Raw genomic sequence first — 22,005 nt, forward strand, 5'->3', positions numbered from 1 at the left:
TTTGCTTTCCTGGGTAGCAAATAATTTACGGAAAAAAAAAAAATTCTATAATCTGAGTTAGTTTTTCACTTTCCTCCCTTCGTTTCCTCAGCAACCAAGCATAAGGCAATAAGCCGAGATTGTGTCCAAAAAAAAATACATGAGTATAATAAAACGAAAATCAAAGTGTGGCTAAGCATGATCATAAAAAGGATCCAAACCACAAAGTTCACTCATTAGAACACTCACCAAATACAATATATTGCATCAATTGTACGCCAAACCTAAGACGAACTCTGCAATTCCAATCTTACGATGTAAAACAAAAAAGGATGTTAAATTTTTTATTGAAACAGAAGATATCTGAAGCATGAACATACTGATGCCGTGCCAAAACTGAATGACAGATTTATTAGATCTGTAGAAGAACTGAAGAAGAAGAAGAATACTTACGAAGGGTATTTTGTAGCAAAAGCTCTTGCTGGTTCGAAGCCCAAAGGGTTCACGACGAACTCACGAAGGCCAGAACTGAAGGCCGAAGGGTCTCCGTCTCTCACTCTCGCCTATCGTGCTGGCTCTCTGTAGTCTGAACAGAGACGCTCGCGGCTCGTCATGCTGAAGAATCGAATAGGGTAGCGCAACAGGCAGACTGGCAGAGGCTGAGAGGCAGCTAGGGGCTAGCCGGCTAGGGCTTGAATTGAATAAGGGCTGCTGGGATGGGCTGGGACTTGGGACTGGGAGGGGCTAAGGCAGTGAGGCGCTGAGCGGGGTGTATGGGTAGTGTGGGCACTTGGGCAGTGGGCTTACTAGGTTGGCTGGGTTAAAGGGTTTGGGTTGTAGCCTGTTGGGCTTTCCTGGGTTAATATTGTAAGCGGGTTAGTGGATATCTGTTGAATAAACCCGACCCGGCTCGCTAAGGAAATGGATATAAAAATGAAAAATCATATTCGACTCGTTTAGCAAACGGATAATTATAAGTCAGTTAAAACGGGTCGAATGTGGTTTGGATTAACGGATTTTTATCCATTTTGCCATGTCTAAGTTAGGGTCTCATTTTCATGTTTAGGAGGATGAAGGGCTAGTTAGAAGAAATTTATTAAGTATTGCAAATGGACGAACTACTAAAATCTAATGAGATGAGATACATTGCTGAATAACGAATAAAGTATATGTCGAGTCAAAGGCTCTTTTTAAGAGTACAAAACATTTTTTGGGGTGCGTTTGTTTGATCTAAATGACCTTTGAATAGAGGTTGCATCTGAGCTAGTTCACTAAATAAATGAACCAATTAGACATAAAAGTGTTTGATGGTAGTTTTAAATTTTCTTTAAATTTTTCGAACGAAATCAAACATGAAAACATGTCTGCTTTAGATTCAGAGGTCTTGTTTCTAATTGTATTCCTTATAAAAAATGAAAATGACAAAAAACTCAATACCTAAGTGATTAAAATTAAAATTAAAATAATAAATTATATTATTTTTATTCACAATTATTAATTAAATATATGACAAGAAAATATTGTTTATGTTAAATTTAAACCTTTAGCTTATGTAATTAGTCATTAATTTTATCAAATATTTATAGTAACAGTTAAAATGAACTCTGCCAGCCGGTCCCAAGCTCGGGTAAAGGAGGAGGGTTGCGTTAGGTAGCTAACAGCCAGCGTAAAATTTGTCAGATCACTATGATATGAATCCTTACCGAATATTCGCTGGGGCGTCCCCTAGAAAGCATATGATAGAATACTTAGGGAAGTTCTATGGTGGGTTTTAGAAAAAAAAAAAAAAGGTGTTTGTTGTAGGTATACCGATGTCATTAAGGATATGTACGATTGAGTAATGACTAGTGTAAGGACTATAGATGGAGAAACTAGAGATTTTCCAATCACCATAGGTGTACATCAAGGATCTGCTTTGAGTCCTTATCTTTTTGCTTTAGTGATGGACCAATTGACTAAGAGTATTCAAAAAGAGGTTCCATGGTGTATGTTGTTTGCAGATGATATTGTATTAATTGATGAAATTAGGGATGGAGTAGAGGCTGAATTAGAATTATGGAGAGAAGTTTTGGAATCTAGAGGCTTTATGATAAGTAGAAATAGGACAGAATATATGAAATATAATTTTAGCAATCATAGAAGGAATACTGGAGGCAAAGTTAAACTTGATGATGAAGAAATAAATAGAACTTAAAGATTTCGAAACCTAGGATCTATTATGCAAGGTGAAATAGAAATTGAAGATGATGTAATGCATAGAGTTAAAGCAGTTTGGGTAAAATGGAGAAGTGCTTGAAGTGTGCTCTGTAATTGTAGAATACCCTTAAAATTGAAAGGAAAGTTTAATAGGACAACTATAAGACCAGCTATGCTATATGGATCGGAATGTTGGGTGACAAAGAAACATAATATCCAAAAAGTAAAAGTTGCTGAGATGAGAATGCTTAGATGGATGAGTGGTATAACATTGAAAGATAAATTAAGGAATGAACATATTCGTGGTAAGTTAGGTGTAGCTCCTATAGAAGATAAGATACGGGAGGGACGGCTCAAATTGTATGGACACTTGCAACGTAGGCCTTATAGTGCACTTGTGAGGAAGAGGGACTTAGTTACTATGGGGGGTAGTAGAAGGGGTAGGGGTAGACCTAAATTAACTTAAGAGGAGATAGTGAGTAAGGATTTAATATCCTTGAATCTATCAAAAGAAATGGTCCATGATCGCATAAATTGGCGGAAAAGGATTCATATAGCTGACCCCACCTAGTGGGACTAAGGCTTGGTTTTGTTGTATTAAGAGTTAAAATGGTTAAAATTGAAAAACAACAAATATTTAGATAGTAGATATCAAATAATTAAAGTAATTCAGATTTTAGATTGAGCGACTGGTTCAAATTCAATTTAGAACTGGTCACAAAATCAGATTTGACTTTAGTGTTCAACAGTTAACACTTAATTTTACTAAAGGTCCCCTTTCTCAACAAGTGCCATGAGACTATTTTACCCGCGCATGGAGCTACTCCACCTGTGACTTTGGCTTTTCGTCTGTATGTCTTCTCAGAGTATCCTTCACCTTTGCAATTAGGGTTTCTATTCTCATGTTCGCTCCTCCATCTGTCTTAAAAAATTGACTAAGGTGAGGCACTTAAAAAATTGCCTCTACCCACTTTCTTTCCCATATTATTAGGATAAGAAAAAAATGTATTAATAGACATCCAAAAGGGTACAAAAGGAGGAGATTAAGATGTCCCCCAAAGATCAAAATAAAAGAAAATAACCAAATAATTACAATGACACTGCCTTCCAATCCCTAACAAGATGAGGCAGTGTACACACCCAAAAAAGCCCATAAAATAATTGGGGTTTGGATATCTTGATGTCCTTTATTACAATACTTTTTCTTTCAATTGTCACAATGAAATTTTATGTGTATCTACATGGTATTCATTTAAGAATATTGTATTGATTGATGGATTAGAAATTAGTTTAAACTATATTAATGTATGTATATATATTTATTTAAATATGTAAATTTGGATACCTTATTTGTGATCTTTGGGAGGAAAACAAAGGAGTGCTGATTCTGGTAGACTTTGAGGCATCCATGTCTTGAAACTCGACATCATAGGTGCCACCGCTAGTTTGTTAGTATGCGCTTTGATAGCATGGACCCTTCCACTACCCGATGATCTCCTCTTGTACTAAATAATAACCGATCATCTTGAGGAACATTGATAGTATTACATGGGTGAGGCACAAGAAGAATTTGCACTCGGCTGCCGCCAAAAGAGCTTATGGTCTTCCAATCACGATCATGAGCTCTAGGTGCCAAAAAATCTCTAAGAACTTTGGTGACCTTACTCTGAAAGGAATACGACCTTGGTCTTTTAAAGTGAGCAAGCTTTTACTAATTTCAGCTTCTTCCATTTAGCAGTAAAAATTTGATACTTGAATCTCATGATTCCTAGGCCTTGCTTGTGCAACTTGGTATGCTATTACATGGTTAGATTATGATCCATTATGTCACGGATGTGGAGATCCCAAGGCCAAAAGGGTCACCCTTGCCAAAATTTCCCTCAAGTGTGAAGGAGTCACTCCTATGCGACGGTGAGAACACACCAAGCATCACCCAACTACACTCATCCTCATCTAAGGAAACACTCAAATGCGTAATCAAGAGGTAAGGTCTCATGACTCAAAAGCCCTTGATCCACTTGAGGTCGTCATTGAGGGTAAGGGAATTAAGCTCTCATCCCACTAGCACCGAGGGCAACTTTCATTCTACAGCACATTCCTCATGTAAAAGTATCCATCACTTGCCGCCCACTAACCGAACGAGAAGTGACGCCATAAACTACTCAAGTAGGACACTTGAAGGATTAACAGCCGGATACTTGCCCAACAATATAGTCGACAACACAGAAGGGTGAACATTCAGGCCTTTGGGTTGAGAGTACTGCATGACCTTATTTGAATTCTCAAATAAATTATCCATGGGGCTCCTAATGCCACACATGGAAGCCCAAGACACCCCTTGAGGATGTCAAGAGCCTGCCCTTGAGTGGTCCTTAAGGTGCTCACTTAGTACATAATTAAATACTGGGGGTACACGGTGTTCCCCCAATAGTAATGTCTCCAAAGGATTCCTTTTCCCATATAAGTAACGACCAAAGATCTAATTATCGTATATCTTAAGTGTGAGAACAACACCATCAGTTGTATTTGGATTCACCTCGACATCATAGAGACATCGAAACAATCCCCATGACATCTTCATATTTGAATCCAAATAACCATGTTCCCTTCAACTCAAAATCATACACCAAAACCATGTGTCACAGTTGCAAGAGTAAGACTGTCCGTGACACATAGCTTTTTGTGATTGGGGATGGTTGTTATATCTTATACTAGTAGTAGTGCTGCTAGTAGTAGAAGTAGCAATACTGCTCTGTGACAGTCTTACGCTAGTAACTTGCAGAGAAGCAAGGTGTGTTAATCATGGAAGGAGGCAATTACAACCAGTGGGTTGACAGCTAGATGATACTAATGATGGCCAGCATTATGTTGATCATTATAAGCTTATTCTTGCATCACTAGACATCTTTGCTATTTCATGGTAGGGGTTGGCAGGAGCCTAGGGATGTGTAGCTAATAAGTTGGGGAGGTTTGGATATGTGTGTGTGTGTGTGTATGTGTTCATGTGTATGTAAGTTTGTTCAAGGCTTGCTTCAAGCTTACCTATCCACCTTGATCAATCTCTTTGCTTAATCTAATTGGATTTCATATGTAGATTGATCCATGATGAAGTAATACACACATAGGATGTTGGCTGATCATGCACTTTAATTATTAGTTTATGGGGCCATGATTGGTGGGTTATTTTATCAATAACATTCTCTGATCATCAGTTGCAAGAAATAATATTATCAATTAATTAATGAATGAAATATTGATTGACGGGTAATTGGGTTAGAGTTAAAGGTTGGTGGGTTGTGACTCCTTTTTGGTTGTGTCAACTGTATATGGTCTTAGATTCAAATTTGTGTGGATTCGAATGAAATTCAATAGTTTTATACTATTTATTATCCAAATTCATATTAGAAAACACTCAATCGGGTGAATTGGCAGAAAAGGATTCATATAGCAGACCCCAGCTAGTGGGACTTAAGGCTTGTTATTGTTGTTGTTGTTGTGTTATCCAAATTCATAGAAATCCAATGTTTGAACTCCTGGCTCCCAAACACACTACAAATCATAATTGTGGATCCAGCCATAATTAAATTAAGTAGAGTCCTTGAAATAAGAATTGTGGGCTTTGGATCCAACCATAATCAAAGTAAAATTGAGTTGTGAACTCTAAATTTACATGTGTGTTTTAAAATGTATAAAATGACCTTTTTTTGGATCAAAAAAGAGAAGATTTTCTCGAGATTTTATTAAGGAGAACACAAAGTGCGTCGAGGAGCATAAGAGATTTTTTTTAGAAGATAAAAGAAAAAATAAAAAAACAAATAAAAAATATCAACACAATGTGGCCAGTCAATCGCGATGTAAACCTGAAAAAGATACTCCTGTTGCAAAAGCCCTCAAGAAAGCTGGATGCTGAATCCTATCCTGAAGTGTGGTCAAAGACATCTTCTTCTTTTGACCCGGGGAAAACTACAAAAATTGTGCACCTTCACAATGCCAAATCATCTTTACCCTCCCAAAACTTGAAAATGATAGAGCCAATAAATCCTTCTAAAAAATTGCAGTCTTTTTTTCAGGGGAAAAAATGAATTGGCAGTTGGTCTGAGAAAAGATTCAGTACTTGGCCTCTTTATGTTGTGTTGGCTTTGGATGTTTAGAGGGAGCTAGCTTTTTGGAAATCTAGCAAGATTGGAGGAATTTTTTGCTTTGACATTTCATGGTATTTATTTATTTTTAGTTCCTTGTTTCTGGATTTATCCATAATTATGACGGGAGATGTCATATTATCCACTTTGTAAATTCTTCCCTTATAAATGAAATATTTTCTTTTGCTATATAGAAAAAACAAATAAATCCTCCACCAACTCTATAAACACCCAACTCTCTCCAAATAAGCCAAAAAGATTATTTCGCACCCTACATGGAAAGGAGCAACGAAGGAATGGGTGAGAGATTGATTCTGAACTTTTAAACAAAGAGAACAAATGCCTAGAGTAAAAGCCTTAAAACGCCTCCCTCTCTGCAATAGATTGTTACCATTTGCTCTATTAAGAACAACCTTACAAATAAAATCCTTAATCTTTAGGGGGACTTTAGCCTTTTTTTACTAGTTAACTCTAAAAACTCATTATTAAAAGCCCTACAAAAATGGAAATCTCTCCTTTTTGAAAATGAAGAAAAAGATTCATTGTGCAGATGAGGAAAATATGTGCAAAGGAAAGAATCTCCCACCCAAATGTCTTCCCAAAACTGAATAAGGTACCCATTCCCCACAATAAAATAAATATATAGACTAAAAATAGGATATAACTGTGAAATACCCTTCCAAGGACTTTCACAATAACTTCCCAATTCCAAATTATTGTACCATCCATTACCTTGCAAGCCTAACTTTTAATAACTATGCACCTAAAGGAAGATTCCAACTTACTAAAGCTCAAACACCCTCCTTTTTAGAAATTAGAACAACCTCCCATCTGACCAAACCTTTTTTCCCCTCACTCTTGACCAAAGAAAATTTCTCATGATTTTTAGTGCTACGAATGAGCTGAGACAATTTCTTGGAAGGGAGCTCGAGCTTGAGTCGAGCTCAGAGTGTCCTGTTCAAGATCGACTCAAGCTCAACTCAACTAAAGCTTGTTTAACATTAATGTTAAACCTTGATATACATTGTTGGCCCTCAATTTAACAACTTAAGCTTTTAAAGTAAAGTGGTAATCTAACATGCTATCAAAGCATGATTCTGAAACCTAAACCCTAAGTGTTACCACCACCATCAAACTGAAGCCTAAAACCCAAAATCTGCTGCATGTCTATCATCATAGTAGATCAGCAATACTATAACCCTAGAAAACAACCAGCAGTAGCAAAAACTCAGACTAGTCGTTGGAATTTTCTGGGCGACACTAGCAGTTTGAGAACATCAAATCCATTATTGTTGTTAAGGGGATAGGAAAAGTAAATCCTACTCCTTCCATCTCTCTTTCTTTTGCTTTATACATTTCTAAATCTCCTTTCAACCTCATGTCAGTTACTAAGCTTACAAAGTCACTAAATTGTTCTGTCACATTCTTTCTTGATTCGGCGGTTATTCAGGATCTAAAGATGAGAATGATAATTGGCACAGGACGCGAGGCTAGTGGAATTTACTACTTTGAGTCGCCTTTTCCATCCATTGCCTACACAATCGCAACTACACCACTTCAATTCCATTGTCGCCTTGGTCATCCATCCTTGGACAAGTTGAAATAGTTGGTTGCTACATTGAGTTCTATGTCTACTCTTGAGTGTGAGTCTTGTCAATTGGGCAAACATCATCGTGTTCCATTTGCTTCTCGGGCTGACAAATGAGTGGTTAGCCCTTTCATGCTAGTCCATTCCAATATTTGGGATCCTAGTCGTGTCACATCAAAGTTAGGGTTTCGGTACTTTAGTACATTTGTTGATGACTACTCTAGGATGACTTGATTTACTTAATGAAAGATCGTTCCAAGTTGTTTGATATCTTTTGTGCCTTTTGTTTCCCAAATAAGGACTCAATTTGATGTGCCAATCAAGATACTTCGTAGTGATAATGCTAAGGAGCACTTCAGTACCCAATTCAATACTTATATGACTAGCTTTGGTTTGATCCATTAGTCTTCTTGTGCCCATACTCCATAGAAAAATGGGGTTGCAGAGTAGAAAAACAGACATATTCTTGAAGTCACTCGTGCTCTATTGTATCAAATGAATGTTTCCAAGTTTTGGAGTGATATTGTGCTCACAACTTGCTCCCTCATCAATAAAATGCCATCCTCTGTCCTTGGCGACAGAATCCCATATTCAGTTATCTTCCCTAAGGCTCCTTTGTTCTCCCTTCCTTCTCGTATATTCAATTGTGTGTCCTTTGCCCATCATTTAACTTTAGGAATGGATAAGTTGGATCCTCGTGCTATCAAATGTATCTTTTTGGGCTATTCCTACACTCAAAAAGGATATCGATGTCATTGTCCTACTTTACATCAATTTTTTTCCTTTGTTGATGTCATCTTATTTAAGTCCACACTACACTACTCTAATTCCTTGAGTTCTATTGACCTTAATGACTCTCTTCCTCGGCCTTGCCTTCTAGATCCAGATCTAGTATCTATGCCCAATCCTCTACATATTCATCTAGTTTGAGTCCTCGTTGCTTGGATTATCCTAATTTGCAGGTATAGACACGACAACTCAAAGGGGAAGTGCCTCCTTCAGCTTCTACTACTATACCTCTAGTTCCCTCATCAGATGATCTTATTGCCCATGATGTCAATCCTCTTACAGCTGTTCAACATGGTAAATGCACTTGTACCCAATATCCGATCTCTAATTTTGTTTGTTATGATTTCTTGTCATCCTCTTATTACTGTTTTGTCAGTACTTTGTCTTATGTTGCTCTTCCAAAATCTATTTCTGAAGCCCTATCCCATTCTGGATGGAGGACAACAATGGTTGAAGAGATGCGTGCACTACATGATAATGATACTTGGGATTTGATACCTCTTCCTCCTGATAAGTTTGTGGTCGGTTGTCGCTAGGTGTACACTGTGAAAGTCAATCCTGACGGTTGCGTGGCTCATTTGAAGGCCCGCCTTATTGCTAAGGGGAATACTCAGGTGTATGGTTTGGATTATTCAGACACATTCTCTCCGATCACTCATTTCTTTAGTCACTGCTTGTCATTGGCCTCTACATCAGTTAAATGTGAAGAATGCTTTCCTACATGGTGATTTTCATGAGGAGGTATATATGGAGCAACCACTTAGGTTTGTTACTCGGGGAGAGTTGGGCTCAGTATGCCTACTTAAGAAATCATTGTACAAATTAAAATAATCTTCAAGGGCATGGTTTGGCCGTTTTAGTGTTGTAGCACTTCAGTTTGGCCTTCATCGGTGTGTCGTAGATCACTCTGTTTTCTATTATCATACTCCACCAGGCAGGATTTTGCTTATTGTGTATGTGGATGACATTGTGATCACCGGTGATGATGATTGAGACATCCAAGATCTAAAGCTTTTCCTACTAAGTAAGTTTCAGACCAAGGACTTGGTATTATTGAAGTACTTCTTGGGTATAGAAGTATTGAGATCTCATACAGGAATTGTATTATCACAGAGAAGCATGCTCTTGAGTTCTTAGATGAGACGGGGCTATTGGGATCCAAACGTGTTGATACACCCATGGATCCCAATAGTAAGTAAGTTCCAGATATGGGCGATTTGTTGCCTAACCCATGTTGATATAGTAGACTTATTGGAAAGTTGAATTATCTCACAATCACCTGACCAGATATATCCTTCGCAACAAGTGTTGTGAGTCAGTTTTTAGATTTCTTGAGAACAAGTCACTGGGATGTAGTAATTCGAATTTTGAGATATCTCAAAGGTGCATGAGGGAGAGGTCTTTTATATTAAGATTAGTGTCACACCCATATTCAGGGATATACAGATGTAGATTCGGTCGGGTCAACTTCCGATTGAAGATCCACAATTGAGTATTGTATCTTTGTTGGTGGTAATTTGGTGTCTTGGAAAAGTAAGAAACAAACTGTGGTGGTCAAGTCGAGTGTTGAGTCAGAATACAGGGTTGTGGCGTACACTACATGTGAACTTGTTTGGCTGAAGAACATGTTGAAAGAACTAGGTTTTCCACATTCTCAACCTGTGGAGTTGATATGTGATAATTGAGCTATTATTCATATTGCCTCCAATCCTGTCTTCCATGAGTGGAGAAAGCACATTGAACTTGATTATCATTTTATTTGAGAGAAACTTGTATAGAAGTTCATTACAATCACTCGTGAAATCTAAGTTTCAACTTGCTGATTTGTTCACTAAACATTGGGAGGTGCTCGTGTGAAATTCATTTGTAACAAGTTAGGAGCATATGATATATATGCTTAAGCTTGAGGGGGAGTGTTAATGATTATTTAGTCATTTAGCATTATTATTAATTGTTAGAGTTTGGTTTGTAATAAGTGTAAGTTAGTAAGGATATTGTGGTCAAGTACTAATAGAGGGAGAGACCTATCATTGAGTTTATCTTCCAATTTACCCTTCCATTTTACCCAATCATTTAACATGGTATTAAAGCTGGTTACCTAGAAGTCTTGGGTTCTAGTCTTGTTGCCCATGTTTACTGTGTGGTATTTAAAAAAAATTATTGTATTGCCTATCATGGGTGCTATTTATCATGTGTTTGTATCTCCACATGCTGTTGGGCTGCACGTGCGGGGGAGTGTTAAAGCTTGATATACATTATTGGACCACAACCTAATAACTTAATCTTTTAGATAAAGTGGTAATCTAACAATTAATAAATGATTCGAGCACATGTTTAACTCGAAAGGATTTTGAGCTCAAGCTTAAATTCAACTCGATTGAGGTTTGTTTCAAACTAATAAATAAGCTATAAGCCAATAAACTAGTTTTAAAGTTAATTGATAATTACTAAAGATAATTTGAGGGAAAATAATTTTAAAATTTTAAATTTTAAATTTTAATGAGATTAATATTTAAAATCAAATAATGAGATTAATATCAAATCAGTTTATAAGCCTAATATTGATAGTTCATAAGCCCACTATCATAGTAGTTAAAAGCGCGCATGAGGCGCTCCTAGGCGCAAGGCGCAGTGAGGCGAAGATGCTTGCGCCTCATACCAGGTGGGGTGAGGCGACCTGCAAGAGGCGACCCTAGGCGAGACGAAGCGTAGTGGGGTGCGCCTTGTGAACTTTTAAGTCATTTAAAGGAGAGAAATAGCCCAAGCCAGACCTGTATCCCTCATTCGACTCAAATGAACAGAGCCCTAGCCCCTTTTGACCCTTTGAAGCCCTTCGTGAGTTCGTTTGTGAGCCTTTGAACCAGTTGGAAGCCTTCGCGACTTCGTCTTCAAGCTTCGAACCAGGATCGTGAGTTCATCTTCGACATTTTGAAGAAGCACGACCCTACGCGACTTCGTTTCGAACCAACCGAAGCCCTCGCGAGTTCGTCTGCCTGCCTTCGAAGCAGTCATGAGTTCGTCTGACTACCTTAGAACACGACGTGAGTTCGTCACGTCGTCTTCAACATTTCGAACCAGCTGCGAGATCGTCTTTAAGCCTTCGAACCTTTGTAAGTCTTCTTCTTCTTCTTCTGCTGCTGCTTGCATCCTGCTGCTTCTCTTCTTCTTCTTCTTCATCTTCTTCTTCTTGTTCCTGCTACCTGCTTGCTGCGTGCTGCTGACTGCTGCCTGCTCTTTTTCTTCTTCTTCTTCTTCTTTATATGTAAGCTTATAAATTAAATATTTAGTTAATTAATGTAAGCTTATAAATTATAACTAATACATAATATATATATACATATATATATTTTTACAGAAATTTAGCTACTGTTTTTTAATTTATAATATTTAGTTTAATTAATGTAAGTTTATAAATTATATCTAATACATAATATTTATTCTTTTTATTGAAATTTAGCTACTGTTTTTTAATTTGTTTGGAAATGCATTATATAAGTCTTAAATTTTAAATGGGTTATTATCTAGATTAGGCTATTAGCTACTAATACAAAATGAGTTATTGCCTAATTTGCCTGAAATATATGATGCATTGTTTTTTCAGTTAGGATACAGGATATCAAGTCTAAAATCTTAAATGGATTCTAGTTCTGGATGAGGCCTCGGCAAAGAAAGATCTCGCATGGAAATATGCACATTTGGAGGATCAGAAAAATAGAAATAATTTGACTTGCAATTTTTGTGGTAAAGTCACAAGGGGGGGAATATTTCATGCAAAACAACACATTGTCGAAGGATTTCGAAATGTGAAAGAATGCTCTAAGTGCCCTGCTCATGTACGTGAGGAGATTAAAGAGTATATGTTGAAGAAAGATATGGAAAATGAGGAAAATGAGTTATTGCCCGACTTTGATGATATAGATCATTACGGTGAACATGAAGTTCAAGAAATTGACATTCGTGGCAAGAGAGTGCTTACTAATGATGGAAGTAAAAGATCATACCAATCCAACTTGAAGAAACCAAAACAGAAGGGGCCTATAGACTTGTTTTTTACTCCCGATTCAAAGAAAGCGGTTCAAGCTAGGAAAGAAGGGAAGATGAAGCAAACATCAATAAATGAGGTGTGCAAGAAAGAATTAAGAAAAAAGGCAATGGGAGATTTTGCTAGGTGGATGTATGATGCTGGAATACCATTTAATGCTGTACGTCTGAGTAGCTTTGCAGTGGCACTTGAATCGATTGGACAATATGGTCCTGGGATAAAGCCACTTAGCTATCATGAAGTGAGAGTTCCTTACCTAAAGGAGGAAGTTAGTCGAATGAAAGAGTTGTTGAAGGTCCATAAGGAGAAATGGACGAAATATGGTTGTTCAATTATGTCTGATGGTTGGAGAGATTCGGTTGCTAATAAGGACATAATAAACTTCTTAGTGAACTCTCCAAGGGGATCAGTATTCATCAAGTCTATTGATGCTTCTAATCTTGTCAAGAATGCAGATAGAATGTACAGATTACTTGATGAGATGGTAGAGGAAATTGGAGAATCAAATGTGATTCAAGTGGTAATTGACAATGCGTCAAATTATGTTGCAGCAGGTAAGAACTTACTTTTAGAACTACTTTCTATAGTGTATATATTGTTTATTTTAATATTTTAATGGCTTCATTCCTTGATTTTTGAACAGGGAGATTGTTGGAAGCAAAGAGGCTACATTTATATTGGACACCGTGTGCTGCTCATTGCATTGATTTAATTTTGGAGGATATTGGGAAGATGCTTTCAATTCATGCAACTTTGAAAAGGGCAATTTTTTTTAATGGCTATATCTATAACCGTGTTGGCGTTGTGAACTTGATGAGACAATTCAATGGAGGAAAGGAGTTACTAAGACTTGCAGTTACAAGATTTGCAACTGCCTTCATCACCCTTTGTTCAATCCACCTTCAAAAGAACAACTTAAGGAAGATGTTTACTTTTGAAGATTGGAATACTACTAAATGGGCAAAGGAGGCAGCTGGCAAAACAACAGCTACTATTGTTTTGATGCCTACTTTTTGGAGTACCATCGTCTATGCTCTTAAGTTAACAGGTCCACTTGTTCGTGTACTTCGTTTGGTTGATGGGGAAAAGAAACTTGCAATGTGATACATTTATGAAGCAATGGATAGGGCTAAGGAAGCCATAGCTAAGGCTTTTGGTGAGAGAGAGGATAAATTGAGGGAGGCATTTGAAATTATTGATACGAGGTGGGGATGCCAAGTCCATCAACCGTTGCATGCAGCTGCACACTACTTGAATCCAGAATTTTTCTATTCAAATCCCAACATTTTGCAAGATGAAGAAATTATGATGGGTTTTTACAAATGTATTGCAAGGTTACTGCCAACTATTGAAATGCAAGATAAAGTTTCAAATGAGTTGGAAAAATAAAATGCCGCTAGTGGCATCTTTGGAATTAGTTTGGTAGTGAGACAAAGGAAGACAAAAGCACTAGGTAAAGTGGCATTTGTACTACATCTTTCTTTTTGAAAATTATTTTTACTATTTACCTAGTAGATATTCATTTAAAATTTATTTTATAACAGCGCAATGGTGGATGGCATATGGATCAACAACTCCAAACTTGCAAAAGTTTGCTGTGAAAATTCTTAGCCTCACGTGTAGTGCTACCGGCTGCGAAAGAAATTGGAGCATATTCCAACATCTAAGTCACTAGTATATCATGGATTAATTATTAAAGAACAAGAACTACCAATCTACTGCTTTTTAGAATCATTATTAACCATATTACTTTAAACTTTTGCAGCTTCATAGCAAAAGGAGAAATAGGCTATCCCAGCAACGCTTGAATGATTTGGTATTTGTGAAATATAATCGAACTCTGAGGCGTCGATACGACAAATGTGACACCATTGATCCCATCCTCCTAAAGGGCATTGATGATAGTAATGAGTGGTTGATTGGTAGGATGGATGGCGATTCTGATGAGGATGATGAACTTGTGTTTGAAGATGATAATTTGACTTGGGATTCTGTTGCTAGAGCTGGTGGACTAAATAACCCCTCGCATCACACTAGATCAAGAATAAGTACAAATATGCCATCATCATCTAGAGGAAGAGGAAGAGGAAGAGCTTCATCTAGTAGTGCAACCAGTGCTAGGGGTCGGACCACAATGTTGGAACTTGTAGATGAGGATGAAATCCAAGTGGATAGTGCAGAGGAGACGGAAGAGGAAAAAGATGTTGGAGAAAATAGTTCTAATGATGAAGAGGAAGATGATGATATCTTCGCTGACTTAGTTGATGATGAGTGATGAGTGATGATTGAGGAGGATTTTTAGATTTTATACTTTGAAATCTTTTATTGTACTCTTTTCTTTTGATGTTGAACTATGTTGAATTGTTGATGCTTTTGGGCTTCGTCTTGGCAATTTTATTAAATTTCCAATTTTGTTATTGAATGTTTTGGCATTTTAAATTCTAATATTACTAGATATTCATATGTTCATATATAAATTACCCCAAATAGATATTTTACGCCATTTTAATAATTCGTGAGGCGCACGCCTTTGCCTCGCGCCTTTGACTACTATGCCCACTATCGAGTTAGTTCACAAGCTTAATACAAGCCAGTAAATAAGTCGACTTGGGAACTTGTTTGACGAGCTGGTAAACGAGCCTAGCTCGTGAGCCTAGCATGCCAAGTATGATACAACTCAAGTTTGGCTTGTTTAGTTGACGAACTTGAAGTTTGAGCTCTAGCTTGGCTTGTTTAACTTGATACATAAGCTTGAGTGAGCCATTATTGAGCCTCATGAGTAGCTCCGCTCATTTGGAGCCCTAATTATTTTCTCGATGTTATTAGCTACCCTCATAGGAGTTCTAAAAGTAGACAAGAAATAAGGGGGAATACTAGCAAGGCAAGCTTGACTCAAGGTAATATGCCCACCTAGAGAAAATAAAGCACCCTTCCACACGTCCAACCTCTTATACACCTCTACCACAAGTCCCAAAACCTACCGTCCTAGGAATACTACCTAGAGGCACACCTAAATAAATGAGAAGCCATTCAAGAGAACTACACCCAAGTACAGAGTACAACTCCAAAGATCTAGAAATACCTGAATTATTAGAAGCTTTTCCACTGTTCCTTAAATTTAGATTTAAACTAGAGACCCTCTCAAACAATTGCAAAACAGTACACAATTTAAAAGAGACTCCCTATGATCTCCCAAAAAGGAAATAGTATCATCTGCAAACTGAGGATGAGAAACAACCATCCCTTCCCCATTTGCTCTCACTCCGCTCTTTACAGCTGTGTAAACCAATCTACTCAAACCATCTGTTGCAAAAAAAAAAAAAAAAAAGGCATCTCCGGGGCACAATGCTCCTTGCTTTGCAAGGGTTAGGAGTGGGTTTTGGATCAATGAACCAAAAAGGGGAAAGTGAATCTTCTTGCCCAACCCTTCTTGAAGCTCTAAACCAAGATTTAGGCTCTCCATTAATAATAAGAGAGAAAGAAGTATTATATAAAGATCCCCTCATCCAAGACCACCTCCTTTCACCAAACCCCTTCATCAAAAAGATTTTATTAGAAAATTCCCACTTGCTCATTAGTCTTTTCAATGTATACTTTAGAACCCCCTTATCTCTCCTACAAACATCCTCAACAACCTTATATGTTGCTAATATAGCATCCACAATCTGCTTATTCCCCACAAAAGCACTTCCAGCCTCTGAAATAGTGTCTTAGCTGTTAGGAAAAGCCTTAGCCATTGTGCAAAATGACATTTTTAGAACATAGACTTAAATATTGCGAGTCTCGATTATTTAAGACGAGTTTTGAAATGTCAAATCAATTTTAATTAAATTAAAGCTTTCATAAAGGATCTTAACTTTATAGCAACTGAGTTTTTTTATTCAATTTTAATGCATTAAAGTAATATAGAAATAAGGGCAAAAGATAGTAACCTCCCTTGAGATTTCAAAAATTCCATTGACCTCTCCTGAGATTTCAAAAATGCCATAAACCTCCTTTGACATTTGATTTTTGGGAGACTTACACCCTTAAGAGAGGTCTTTGGAATTCTTTAAACTCCAGGGGAGGTCCTTGGAATTTTGGAAACCTTAGTGGAATTCAGTATCTTTTTTCCAAATCTGAAGGAAGGTTAGTGACTTTTTCCATAGAAATAATGAAATCTGAACTGCGCCTGTTAATGGATGCGTTGACAGCCCAAGTCATAAGATGTAGATGCAGCCCCAATTTAAAATAAAAAAATTCTCTCCCCTAATTTAAAATTAATTGCATGGGAGCAATGCTTGCATAATAATTTGTTGGAATCAAAAGGTGTTTCCTTGCCCCAATGGGTTGTAATGTCGCATTGGGAAAACCATCATCAACAAAAAAATAAATCTGCACTTCGCCTGTTAAAGGACGTCTTGACTGCCCAAGTCCTAAAATATAGATGCAGCATTGCAGCCCCAATTAAACAGAAAAAAATAAAATAAAATAAACAACTATCTCCCCAAATTTAAAATTATTTGCGTGGGAGCAAGGCTTGCACAAATAATTTTTTGGAATGAAAAGGTGTTTCCTTGTCCCAATGGGATGTAATGGCACATTGGGAAAACCTGTGTTAACAAAAATCCCATATTAATAATAGTATGGGGGAAATTATATTATCACAAAAAAAAAAAAAATAGTAATAGAAGGGAAATTATGTTATGCAAATAATAAAAAAAATCAATTGTTGTTAAATTAAAATATTGCCTCACTGACCTGTCAAATCAAAATATTTCATGTGGAAATTGTATGTGTTATTAGTGTAAAATGTAAAACTCACTCAAAACAATGTTATGCATATATGGAAGAATTGGATCTGACCAATTAGCATGGACTCTGCAAGTAGGCATAATTAAAGGAAAATTGTCTGCAGTTATTTATAGATCTTGCCTTGGACTTGTTATTTACGTTACACAAGTTTAGGTGGTGATAGATGTACGCAATGACTATGAAACTAGAATTGGGAAGTTCAAAGGAGCTGTGGATCCACATACCACAGCATTCCGGGAGTTTCCTGCCTGGGTGGATGAGCATATTCAACCTGCTAAACCAGACTTGCAGCATCCTGAGGTTGATGCAAATGGTACAAATGGAGGCACTGGCAAACAAATAGAGATTCAAAAGAAAGAAATACAACTGCGAGTTGCAATGTACTGCACAGGTGGAATAAGATGCGAGAAAGCTTCAAGCTACCTCCTCAGCAAAGGTTTTAAAGAGGTGGTTCTTCATTTTAGCTCTGCGTTTTCTGCCATATATCCAGATAAATCTACATTGCAAATGTAATGCTCAATATGATTGTTATGACATTAATTCTAGGAAAGGGTTAGGGGTCCTCATTGAATGAATTTTTAAAACAATTTCTTGATTAATTTGAAATATTCAGTAATTTGATATCAAATTACTCATTGATTAAAAGAAGGCCTGTCAGCTGTGTCCCTTGATTTGGGCATTGAGATGTAACAGGCTGTGTTTCATCGATTTAATGAAGTATTTCCATGAATTTGATCTTGTGAAAAGATGGAAATAAGAAATATTTTCATTTTTTTTTTTTTCCACAATCACTTGATTGAGTTTGAAATATTCCATAATTTGACATGAAAATTTTCTCATTGGTTGTGAGGCCTGTCAGCTGTGCCTGTGCCCCTTTGTTTGGGCATTGGGATTTGAGTAACAGGCTCTGTTTCATTGATTTAATGAAGTTGAGGACCTTGAGGTTGTGGGAAAAGGAAATATTTCCATGAATTTAATATTGAACGAGAAGGGAAAAAAATATCTATTTGTGATGGATTCACACCTCTGTTATTTTGATGTTGAGATTTTACACACTTGACTAGTCATGGTTTCACACTTCTGTTTGATAATGATGATATGCATTGCTTACCATTCATCATATCCTGTGACCAGGTTTATCATTTGGAGGGTGGGATTCTGAAGTACCTGGAGGAAATTCCAAAGAAAGAGAGCCTGTGGGAGGGCGAGTGCTTTGTGTTTGACAAGCGAGTCTCTGTGGAGCACGGTTTGTCGCAGGGAACTTTCAAACTCTGTTATGGGTGCAAGAAACCTGTAAGTGAAGCAGACATGGAAGCTGCAGAGTGGGAGTATGGAGTGTGCTGTCCCTACTGCTACTACTGGAAATCTGAAGAAGAGAAAGAGAGGGCAAGAGCTCGCCAAAGGCAATTTGAGGCATGGGGCATTATTGGTGGTCCTGACAAAGGTCGTCGACCAACATTGAGAACTGATGATGTTGAGGGGAAGGTTACCCAGCTCCCAAATTCAGTTTAGCTTGCTAAAAGAAAAAAGGTTTAAATATTTAATTTTGACACGTAAATTAACACAATCTCAAACCTTTTGTTTTATTTTATTTTAATTGCACTTTCCAATTTTTAGCTAGCAACTATAGGAAAAAGGTTTAAATATTTCTAGTGTAAAAATTTTTGAGGTAAAGTGTATGACTAAATTCTTGTCCCAACTTTTGTTTGAGACATTTGGGTTTATATACATTTAAATAAAAATCTATAAAATTTTATACTACATTTAATTCAAATTCAAAATTTAAACTCATCTATTTCTTTGTTAGTTTTAGAACTATGGATGTTATGATGTATGTTTATGCTTTGGCAAGTGAATGGCACTATTTGTTTGGTGAATAAATTTCATGCTCTCAACTCTTCAGGGACTTTAATTTCTGTTAATCTAGAATGTTTGTTCTTGATAATGCAATGGCTATACTATAAGGATTTGACATATATAAAAGGAAAAAATATCATCACAAAGGAGCGGTACAAAAACTTTTATGAATCCATAATGTGGAATATACAATGAATATTATTCCTAAATTTTGCTGTAAGTGTTCTAATTCCCATTTTATTCTATTTTTGGGGAAATCATACATTTGTGTTATTTGTTTTATTATAACATTTTAAATTTATAAGCTGTGTCAAATCACTAAGCTATGAGCTACTTAACAATTAAGATTTCACAAACCGAGTAAAGGCCATTATGTAATAATAATAATAATAATAATAATAATAATAATACCAAATATGCAAAAAGATCATACCAAGAAATAAAAAATTCCTTAATAATAATAAACTAACACTTAAAAAATAAGAAAATTTTCAAAAAATGGTCATATAAAATTTCAAAAAAAATGTAAATGTTCAATTTCAAAAGAAAATAAGCAAAAAATTGAAAGAAATTCAAATAGTTCAAAAAATATGTATAAAAATTCCACAAATTCAAATGCAATAAAAATTCAAAAATAAAATAAATCTATAGATAATAAAATTCACGGATTAAGATTAATATATCATAAAAAATAAAAAATGAAATAGAAGTTTCAAAATTTGTAGAAAATTCATAAATAATTCAAGAAAAGTCTTGAAAATAATATTTGAAAACTGTGCTACCCCGGGAGCATTGGAAGGATCCTAAAAGATTATGCAGCTCGGTGGATTGTCATAGAAGTGCCAAAAAGGTCAATTGAAAATTTAGAAAACCTCCTAAAAATCACAACAAACCCTAAATTAACAAGTTACCCAAGAGTGTTGGAGTGGTCAGTAATCTTTGAAAAAAAAAAAAAATTAGGATTATCTTAGAATGTTTGAAATGTCTGATTTAATACATTAAATATTTCAAAATTAGAAAAATTAAAAAAATAAGAGACACAAGTTGCAAAAATGTAACATGAGACGTAAGGGTCACCCGGGAATTCTCCCCAACAAGATCAATTACACTTTATTTTTTGTGAATGTCGATGATAATTAAGAGGCTTATATGGTGCCAAAACCTTCAACATGATTGAGAACTAAAAACCCTAATGAAGGAAACTAGACCTAAAAAAGCATATCAGATTAGACAATTAGACGGATTATCAGGAAAGGATTGCAGATTTATGGCAGTTAAAATCGAATAATCTATAGCAGATGATGGATAATTCGTTAATCTCATCCCTAATATAATTTTTTTTTTTACCATCCGATGAACAATTTATTTTGTAACATAATAATTGAAATAATTTTTAAAATTATAATTTGGTAATTCGTAAACTTTAATTACTAATCATAAAATTATATATTTTTAAAATTTTTCAAAACATGAATTTAGAGGCTTTTGTTTTGGTCAAAAGAAAATTGAGTATTTTAACTTGAATTTGAATGTGAGCATGGGGCAAACCCAAAGACACATACAATAGTGTAAAAGTTGGGAGTATAGGACTAGACCATGACTATGTGTGAGCATAATTCGGTTTTAACCGAATTAACTGACCAAGTTCGGTCAGTTCGATTCGGTTTTAGCATAAGGTAATTTCGGGTATTCAATTTTTAGTTCGGTTATGGTAATTTGTATTTCAGTTAATTGAATTACCTAAATTTTTAAATAATTAATAATTAAATGTAAATTATTAAATGGATTTTAGGCTAGGGTTCCTTCCCATTCCATTCGGCCATTCTGTTAAATAAATAAAATTGTATTATTTCGGAATTGATTACCAAATGAATATACAAAGTATCAGTGTTTATACTAGTACATGAGCTAACTCAACTAAAAAATTGAATTAAGAACTGAATTAACAACTATTCTAACAATTAGCTAAACTAACTAAAACAGTATATGTTAATACGCCCCCTCAAGATGGAGATGGTGAATAATGATTTAACATCTCCATCTTGGAATAAAAAATAAAAAGTAAACTTCCATTGATGAGAAGCATGAGAGCAGCAAAGAAGACAACGATGACAGAGATGATCTAGAGAAGATGCCGATGCATAGAGCAAGTGAGACGTGCCGGCGAAGATGAAAATTGTTGTGAAGTGAAGATAAAAAATATGGCCAAAAAAACGAAGAAAAATCCTGAAAAAAATTTCCTTCAAAAAATCAAGAAACTCCAAGACATCAACTGTCTCTGAGAAGGAGTGATGAAACACGGCATAACCTGAGCAGGAATGGCTGACCAGCAGATCAAACCCAATATGAGTGAGTCGGAGACGAGATGGAGACGACGACATGGACTAGCAAATCAAACCAAAGATGAAAGTGAAGTGCTGCGAAGTCACTCTAAAGTGCGAAACTCCTGACTAACAATCACTGCAACTAAAAACAAATTAAAGAAAATAGAGATATACCGAGCTGCATTCTAACATAGGCGTCGAAATAAGGACACCGGAGCCAGAGAAGCAGTCAGAAAGCCTGGGTTTGCAAGAGAATCTTGACAATGATGTCCTTCTTGCAAGAAATCAAGTAAAATT

General features: G+C 36.2%; 2 protein-coding genes across 2 annotated transcripts in view; both read left to right on the top strand.

The window, feature by feature from the left end:
- LOC131165890 (rhodanese-like domain-containing protein 7) overlaps positions 1–19,288 on the top strand; it is a 76,739-nt gene extending 57,451 nt beyond the window's left edge. The window contains exons 7-8 of the mRNA XM_058124041.1: positions 17,681–17,974; positions 18,662–19,288. Coding sequence (XP_057980024.1) covers positions 17,681–17,974; positions 18,662–19,039 — 672 coding nt within the window. The 3' untranslated portion in view covers positions 19,040–19,288. The remainder of the gene's footprint in view (positions 1–17,680; positions 17,975–18,661) is intronic.
- Positions 13,490–15,084, top strand: LOC131165496 (uncharacterized). The gene is made up of 2 exons (XM_058123369.1): positions 13,490–14,186; positions 14,278–15,084. The coding sequence occupies exon 2, from the start codon at positions 14,661–14,663 to the stop codon at positions 15,006–15,008; it is 348 nt and encodes a 115-aa protein (XP_057979352.1). The 5' UTR covers positions 13,490–14,186; positions 14,278–14,660; the 3' UTR covers positions 15,009–15,084.
- Positions 19,289–22,005: the final 2,717 nt, after the last annotated feature.

Source organism: Malania oleifera, chromosome 10, assembly GCF_029873635.1.
Source record: "Malania oleifera isolate guangnan ecotype guangnan chromosome 10, ASM2987363v1, whole genome shotgun sequence".
Taxonomy (NCBI): domain Eukaryota; kingdom Viridiplantae; phylum Streptophyta; class Magnoliopsida; order Santalales; family Ximeniaceae; genus Malania; species Malania oleifera.